General features: G+C 52.0%; 1 protein-coding gene across 1 annotated transcript in view; it reads left to right on the top strand.

The window, feature by feature from the left end:
* MAP2K4 (mitogen-activated protein kinase kinase 4) overlaps positions 1 to 3,843 on the top strand; it is a 67,519-nt gene extending 63,676 nt beyond the window's left edge. The window contains exons 9-10 of the mRNA XM_009334055.1: positions 1,659 to 1,704; positions 2,892 to 3,843. Coding sequence (XP_009332330.1) covers positions 1,659 to 1,704; positions 2,892 to 3,005 — 160 coding nt within the window. The 3' untranslated portion in view covers positions 3,006 to 3,843. The remainder of the gene's footprint in view (positions 1 to 1,658; positions 1,705 to 2,891) is intronic.
* Positions 3,844 to 8,621: the final 4,778 nt, after the last annotated feature.

The following is an 8,621-nucleotide window of genomic DNA, read 5'->3' as shown; positions in this document are numbered from 1 at the left end:
AACAGCGCTGTGAATGCCTGGGTGGAACATTTTTCCCCTTCAGCCCACCTCCCTGTGTTAGATGCTTATCTGAAGTCACACTCCTCCTGGAACTGCTTACAGCGATTCAGCTTTCTGCTCCAGAGTTCGCAAAGTATCCAAGCTCTGTGTCTGGCTTTTGGGAGCCTCGTGCTGGCAGCTGCAGAGCCAGCTGTGCTCGCAGGCAGGGCCGCGAGGTCCTGAGGTCCGGCGTGCCTGGGGAGGAGATCAGATGTTCCTGCGAAGGAGCTGTATGGCACCTGGTGCTGCAAATGGCCACTCCAGACACGCAGCTTCACGTTGAGCTGGAAAAGAAATGAAGCATTTCTGTGACTGCCTTATGAAAACGGGGATGGAAATTTCAGAGCAAAACTTGGTCTGTGAGCTGAAGTTCTGACTAGTCGCCTTAAAGGCGTTGCAAGGAGCACATTCGAACCCCCAGACTCGCTGAGGTTAGAAAATGAATTGCTGTTGGGTAGCAAAAGCCTGAAGCGAGGATGTTTGTGCAGCAGCCGTGGGATTTCCTGCCCTCTCCGCCCCTGCGCAGCTCTGCAGGCAGGTCACAGGACAGAGCGGTGCCGGGCGTGCAGCGTTAACTACTCTCTGCTTCTCCGAATAATTTGAGGCCACGCTGTAGTAGTGCTGGAGCTTGAGAAAGGTCCAGCCAGAGCCCGTGGGGATGGAAATGCAGGTGTTGGGAATTAGACTTAACTCCCCTCGTTTGGGAAAGGTGCTACATCTGCCCTTTCTCTTCCCAGTGGTGCAGCTCTGGCTCCCAGGGCAGGGGCTGCGGTGCCGCCCATTGCTGAGCCCCGTCCCGCAGCCCCTCTGCCTCTGGTCCCCATTGCCTCTCCTGTCCCCCACCGTGTTCCCTCTGCTGTAGGGGCTTTGGTGGCCTTTGCTGCTGCCTGCCGTCCCCCTGTGCTGGGGCCGGGCGGTGGGCGGGTGGTGGAGGTGCCAGAGGAGCCCCAGCAGGAGGGACCGCTTTCCAGCCGGCCCCCCTGTCCTCCAGCTGCCCATGGGCAGCCATGTCATCTCTCCTGTCCCTTCCCGGTGGCTGCGGCCTGCTCAGCGCTGGATGTGCCACCAGTGCCGGGGATGAGCCGGGAGGGCCCTGGAGCCCGGACCTGGCCCTGCAGAATGGTTTGGCCATCTGCCGTCTGCTACAGCCCCGGCCCCTGCCCACGCATGCCAAGATGATGGTGTGGTGCCTGTGTCCCCCATCTGTGCCCTGGCAGGCAGCGCTGGGTCTCCTCTGCCTCTGAGCCCTGCTGCCCGATGGATGGAGGACAGGCAGGTTGCTGCTGCCCAAAACTTGTGGTTATGCTGCAGTCAAACCCGTTTCCGTATCTATGCAGCGGCAGTTGGGATGGCGTTCCGCTTGCAGCTCTCTTGGGCTCCGGCCCCAACAGGATTTGTTGGTGGCCACACTTGCTGTTCACCCATGTGGGGATGGAGGGAGGGAGGGAGTCCCTGTGGTCACTCACAGCACAAGGATGGTTTTTCCAGAAAACAAAAGGCAGTGAGTCCCACCGTGACAGCAGTGGATTCAACATCGTGTCCTGTAAAAATTTGCATTTGATGTCTGTAACAATTTCCCCAATCCCACCTTCTCCTAATTTTCTTTCTGCTTTCTTTAGCCTTACAAAGGACGAGTCCAAAAGGCCAAAGTATAAAGAGCTTCTGGTGAGTGCAAAGCGTGGCTGCCCGCGCCAGCCATCGTGGCTCTGCCGGTCACACAGCAGGGCTGGGTCGCACGTCCAAGGTCGTTCCTTGTCTTTCGGGCCATCAAGGCAGGGTGTTGAGCTCCACAGCCTGAGGAGGAGCACCACCTCCATGCCCCTGTCTCTGGCCTGGGGTCGTGGCGATGGCTGAGATCATTAGTGTCTGTACATAAACACAGGAGATCAGCATGGTGGAAATGCCCCGTTGCAGCGGATCGGTAATCCCTGAAGTGGGCAGAAGCATGCTGGACGTGCCATGTAAATGCTGCCTTTGCTTGAGGTCCTGGTGCCGTGCAGGAGCCCTGTCGAATCGCTGGCCAGCACTGTCACGTGTGAATGCCTCCAATGCACAGGCCACACAGTGAGGTTGGGAGTGCTCAGGCAAAAGTGAGACCTGAAAGAGCACAGCTCTGGAGTAAGACACCAGCAGAGCCTCTCTGCGGTGGGGGGTCCTAAAGGAGGGAATGCAGCGATGCTTTTGGGTTGGATAAGTCACACTTGGCAACCATGCACCTTCAAGGAGCTCTGGGCATCTGGAAGCCACCTCTTCAGGGGATGTGTGAAACCATGCCCTGGGTCCCTGATGGTGGTGGTGTGATACGAAAGGAGTTTGCCTGGTGTCCTGGCCCAGAGAGTCACTGTGTCGTTACTTTCCAGCTGCTCCAAGTTGGGTCTGGCCAGTGTGGCCTCCTGGGCAGAGCAGAGGATCAGGGTTCAGGAGAACTGGGTTTGGGTCCTGATCTCCTGTTTGACCTCCGCAAGCCATGTCTCCCTGTCACTCCTGTCTCCCCATTGCTGACAAGGCTGATGATGAAACCTCTCTTGAAAATATTTCAGTACATGTCCGTGCTACAAAGGCGCCAGGTGCTGCTAATACTGCACCCTCGCTGCCTCCTGCCCAGCAGTTCCTGACACTCCTGGAGTCCTGTCCCACTTCCATACTTGCACATTTAAGATACAGATTCCCTGTATGTAAAAGCCGTGGACCAGGCTATGTCCTGTTGTCCTACAGCCACCGCCAAGCCCTGTGTGTTTGCGTCAGGCAAATCCATACGCTAAGCGAAAGGGTAAGCTAAGCTGGCTATCGTCTGTGTCAGAATGTGTCAGAAGGGAGAACATAACCTTGTTGGTTTTTTTGTCTGATTGCAGAAACATCCCTTCATCCTGATGTATGAGGAACGCACAGTGGATGTTGCATGCTATGTTTGTAAAATCCTGGATCAAATGCCAGCAACTCCCAGCTCTCCAATGTACGTCGATTGATATTGCTGCTACATCAAACTCTAGAAAAAGGGCTGAGAGAAAACAAGCTGTAAAGAATTTTCATCACATATTGCAGTGTTTTTAATGCTCGCCCAGACACCATGTGCAATAATATTGGTGTTATTTCCATCCTGTCTGTATACTGTTGTCACATATAAAGTGCATCCCTGTAATACCTGATCACACAGTGTTAGTGTTGGTCAAAGAGAGACCTCATCTTGCTCTTTTGTGGACATATTCATGAAATGTGGAAATAAGTACATTTATTTGTTGACCGTGATTGGATAGCACCTAAAATTCATTTCTAGACTCAAAACTTGGAGACTTCTCAGCAGCTACTGGAAAGATTTTTCTCTCAAACTCTTCCAATTGTTGTTTCAAGTAATAATAAAAAGCAAACAAACAAAAGTTAGGCGTTGTCTGTCTGAACATTAAGAGACTTTGCCTGGAGGGAGAAGAACTTGCTTAACCAACGAGATGCTTTGCCTTCTGGAGCTAGAAAGGCAAAGGAGAATTTTATTCTTCACAAAGTGCAATAGATTTACTGCTATGAAATTCTGTTGCTTTACAGTCGCAGTGTACTTTCTGGGGACAGTGTGCTCAGCTGAACTTCCTGTTAAAGAGAGATCATGTTAAATATAGTGAATATGTCTTTACCAAAAATATGTTGCATTGAAAGAGGCTAACATTAAACTATTCAGAGATGGGACATAATGTATTCTTTCTCCTTTTACCAAGCCAGCCACTCTTCACTCTTAACTAGGTGTCCTGTAAATTGTTACCTGGTAAGATAAGACCTTTGACCTGAAGAATTATTAAACTACTCGATTGAATTTAACCTGCTTGTGACCTGATTTATAGCTGCACAGTGCTCACCACCAGCTGGCTTTGCTTTGACTTCGACAAGTGCCGCTCATAAAGTCTGCAGCTGTTTTAATGAGCCACAAACGAATGTCTGATTTCTAGCCAATTTTTCTCACGTTCTTCACTGTCCCCAGCCCTGATGCTAGCGCCTTTTCACTGACCCCGAGACCAGCCCGGCCGCGCTGCCACCGCCCAGCCCAGTGTCCCTCACAAGACCAAACCTCAGCGCTTCCTTCTCGCCACTGCAAGCAGGATGGCGGGGATGTCCCCCACCACGCTGGGGCCCTGTGCCCGCCCCGCTGCTGCAAATGTCACGCTGTGCTTAGCTTGCTGGAGACCTTCACCACCTTCTGGGCATATTTAACCTCCTGTGTGACCCTCCATAGCTTTTGTTACTGCACCCTAGAGTGAACCTCACTGAGATTGGTGCAGGTAGAGACGAGGTGGAGATGAGGGAGCATCTAATGCTTTGTGGGCTTTTAGCTGACCCAGCAAGGCCAGGCAAGCTGTCACCTTCTGGCTCATTGCTGAGCAAAAAAGAGCATCAGTCGTTTTTTTAAAAAATTGGCATATTTTTCAAAGTTCCTCAGCAAAAAAGAGCATCAGTCGTTTTTTTAAAAAATTGGCATATTTTTCAAAGATCAATTTTTCCTGAAAACATTTTTTTTTCCAAAACATTGCTGTTTTCAGGCATTTAGCAGCATACCAGGGATAAAATTGAGGCTACAGGGTCTCTGATTTCCATTTTGAGTTGGCTAGTTTAAACACTTGGTAGGACTTCATCAATGTTAGAGCAAACCCGCTGTCAAAGCTCTGCGGCAAAACCGGACCCAGGATGCAGAGGGCTAGAGACGCAATGGGAGTGAAAACACCGCGGTACTGGCAGGATTCCCAAGGAAGGGGCTTCCCACGTCAAACCAATGCTACCAAGCGCAAACTGGGCTGATGCGGGAGCACTGGAGACCAGCACATCCCTGCCCCAGCTGCTCGGCTGGGAAAGGAGAGAGCCGAGGCCGCGCTCGTGTGGACGCCTGGTGTTTCTCCGACTGCAGAGGTGACACCCTTGTGTAAGGCTTGCAGCACTGCGCATCTCCGGCTCGGCTGTCGGAGCTGGTCCCTCTGACGCCGATGTGGTCCCCTGGGGCGCAGCGTGCCCGGCCAGGCAGGGAGGTGCAGGCCTCCTGACCTTCCTGGATTGTGTTCGTCCGGGGCTGCTCGTCAGACGAGGCAGTCACTAAAGTCTTCCCAAAATGGACAAGGCGGAGTTTTCTGAAGTAACTGGTCATTCCCAACAGCTCTGATTAATCACGTGGAAGGATCAGTTGAACAAGATAGGTAGTGTATCTAAAGCGGTAATTCTCCCCTCAGCCCCATAGCCTCAGAAAACTCGGCTTTTCTCAGGCTTGGCAAATCCCCGCAGCTGTGATCCATCATCTCGCCAGCCTTCAGCCATCCGTAACGGGCGCGCCGGGTCTCACGCGGTGCTGGCTGGGGGGACTAGAGAGGCACAGATCCAGTCCAGATAGACGCATGCAGAGGTGCTCTGCCTCTGCCCCCACCTCTCAGGCGTTAAAGTCTGATTCACATCTGCCCAGTGACAGGGAGCCCAAAAACCTTTCAGAGGGCTAACACTGAGATGGATCCTCCCAAAAACCAGTTTCCCTCCGACGCAAGTGGCTGCCTTGCTCTGCACTTTCGGCGCGGCGGGGGTCCGTTCTCTGCTGCCGACCCCCTCCGGAGCTCGTCTTCAGCAGCGCGACCAGTTTGCTTTTGACAGATGGGAAAAGGAAACGCGAAGCTTTGAGCTGCCGGTGACAAAGTCAGGGTTGAGGTGCTGTGGCGTGGGTGGCTGTACAGAAGGACAGGTTTAGCGTATTAAACATAGATTATCATAAACGATTAAGGGTGCACCATTTATTACAATGTATCTTTATTAAAAAAGAAAAAAAAGGTGTATAGTGTTCAGAAGCTGTGAAAATAGTGTAAGAACTGTACATTGTGAACTCTGGTTATTTTTTTTTCTTGTACCATAGAAAAATGTATAAAAATTATCAAAAAGCTGATGTGCAGGGATGTTGCCTTATTGTCTGTAAAATGGAGCTCAGGAACATAACTGCTTCAAAGAGCTTCAGAATATTTTATCCGGTATCCTGGTTTGACTTAACTCCTCTATTTAAGATATTATACATGGATCAGAGTGTTTATGTAATAGTTCTATCCTTTTGCCTGCAGGTCAGTTGTAATAAAACTAGGATGCGACTGTGACCTTGTTATTTTCATTTTGTAAGGTCAGACATGAATGGGAAGAGTCATTAAAAGCTGTTGAAATACCTGGCTTCCAGGCCCTTCCTCCAGGTGGAGGCCGCTGTGCAGAAGAAAAACAGCCTTCAAAACTGCTTATGCTAAATTAAAAAAAAAAAAAAAAAAGCGTAGGGAGACCCGGATATATTTTCTGTCTCCGGAAGATTGCTGAGCCCTCTGTGCTAATGGGGTGCCTCTCAGGTGAGCCCTGTTTCCTGCACAGGGAGGTTCTGGTGGCTCAGGACACCTCATCCCTGCGAGGAGGGCAGGTGGCCGTGCCCACACTCTGGGGAAAGGGCAGCTGATGCTCACAGCCTTGCAGGCTTCTTTATTGTTGCAAGAGCAGTCAATGTCTGCAAAGTCCAGATGATCTAAGAATACCAAGTCCTGGGTAATTCCTACCGCCAAGCCTCCTGGTGCTGGGACAAGTGTCTCTCCTGCCTGGAAGCCACGGAGGGCTTGGAGACTGTCCAGGCAGGTGGGCAGAACTGGATCCCAGCAGCCTCACTGGGAAAGGAGACAGTGTTGGGGGAGAGGGGCTAGCCATGAGTGCCTGTAGTGCTCAACCTGGCTTGATGGGACCGTCCCAGGAGCGCCCAATTCAGTGAGAGGGAGAGCCAGAGCATACTGGCGGGAATCATTGGTCATGCCACAGCTCAGGACCAGAAGTACTTACGAACGGGTGGAGTAACCTGACATTGGCTCTCGCATTGTCTCTTCACGTGGAGGGCGAGAATTTTGTCAAGGGAAGAAAGCTGAAGAAAGTCTTGCTGCGTCGAGATACACAGTGTGAAAAGTTAGTGGTGGTTGAAGTCTGCCAGTTTGCATAAATTCGGCGTTTTCCACCACATGAAGCCTTTTCTGGAAGGTTTCTGTTGCCAGCACAATACTTGGGATATTTTGGACCAACCTGCTGTCCCCACTCTTCAGCCAGAATCCCAGGTCCCTGATTTGGTGATCTCCAGGTAGAAGACAAAAATCCGACTACACACCGGGGAGAGTCCTTCCCTGCTGGGCAGGCACTGGAGGACCCAGCTCCTCATCTTACAGCTCCTTTTTCCGTGGATCAGAGCCACTGTGGAATTCTGTTCCTTTTGCACCGCAACCTGCCTTTGCGTCCTGAGATTTGTTCTCGAGGAAGTTGTCACAGCTGAAGGAGCTGAAAGAAGCTGGTGGCTGGATGCGAGTCCACCTGCACATCCCTGGACTGGGTATTCCCATGCTCTGCAGGAGGGAGAGGATCCGTCTCGTCTCTTTTCCCCGGTGACTGTGTGGCATGCAGAAGGGACTGTATTTGTGGCCATTTCAGTTCCTCTCAGTTGCCCCTTGTTGAACTCATGCTCAGTTTTTCCTCCTGTGGACTCTTTTCCTTGCCCATTTGGACTTCACTGCCTTTGCAGAGGACCTCTGTTGTCATTGTGTCATTGCTGAGGGTGGTACAGAAAACCTCTGACCCACATCCCAGGTGCTGCTAGTGTCTCAGACAGGATCCACACCTGCGCAGTGCCACTGTTGCTGCTCCTTTGAGCCCTTGGACAACTCCAACGTTCCTTGCTTGAGTGACGTATGATGGCTTTGTCCAACCCTGGGGCTGGGAGCCCTCCTGTGGGCATCATGTTTGTTGAGACAACAAAAAATGTTTTTACAAATATATTAATGACAAGAGAGCCAAGGAGAATCTCCATCCTTTATTGGATGCGGGGGGAACATTGTCACCGAGGATGAGGAAAAGGCTGAAGTACTCAATGCCTTCTTTGCCTCAGTCTTTAGCAGGCAGACCAGTTATCCTCAGGGTACTCGGCCCCCTGAGCTGGAAGACAGGGACGGCGAGCAGGATGAACCCCCCATAATCCAAGAGGAAGCGGTCAACGACCTGCTACGCCATTTTTTTTTTCATCTGGATACTCACAAGTCTATGGGGCCGGATGGGATCCACCCGAGAGTGCTGAGAGAGCTGGCGGAGGAGCTCGCCAAGCCGCTCTCCATCATTTATCAGCAGTCCTGGTTAACGGGGGAGGTCCCGGACGACTGGAGGCTGGCCAATGTGACGCCCATCTACAAGAAGGGCCGGAAGGAGGATCCGGGGAACTACAGGCCTGTCAGCCTGACCTCAGTGCCGGGGAAGATCATGGAGCGGATCATCTTGAGGGCGCTCACAAGGCAGGTGCGAGACAACCAGGGCATCAGGCCCAGCCAGCACGGGTTTATGGAAGGCAGGTCCTGCTTGACCAACCTGATCTCCTTCTATGACCAGGTGACCCGCCTAGTGGACAAGGGAAAGGCTGTGGATGTGGTCTACCTGGACTTCAGTAAGGCCTTTGACACCGTCTCCCACAGCATTCTCCTAGAGAAGCTGGCGGCTCACGGCTTAGACAGGTGTACTCTGCGCTGGGTCAAAAACTGGCTGGACGGCCGGGCCCAGAGAGTTGTGGTAAATGGAGTTAAATCCAG

Source organism: Pygoscelis adeliae, unplaced genomic scaffold, assembly GCF_000699105.1.
Source record: "Pygoscelis adeliae isolate BGI_AS28 unplaced genomic scaffold, ASM69910v1 Scaffold11, whole genome shotgun sequence".
NCBI lineage: Eukaryota > Metazoa > Chordata > Aves > Sphenisciformes > Spheniscidae > Pygoscelis > Pygoscelis adeliae.
This window is presented reverse-complemented; position numbering and strand designations above follow the sequence as displayed.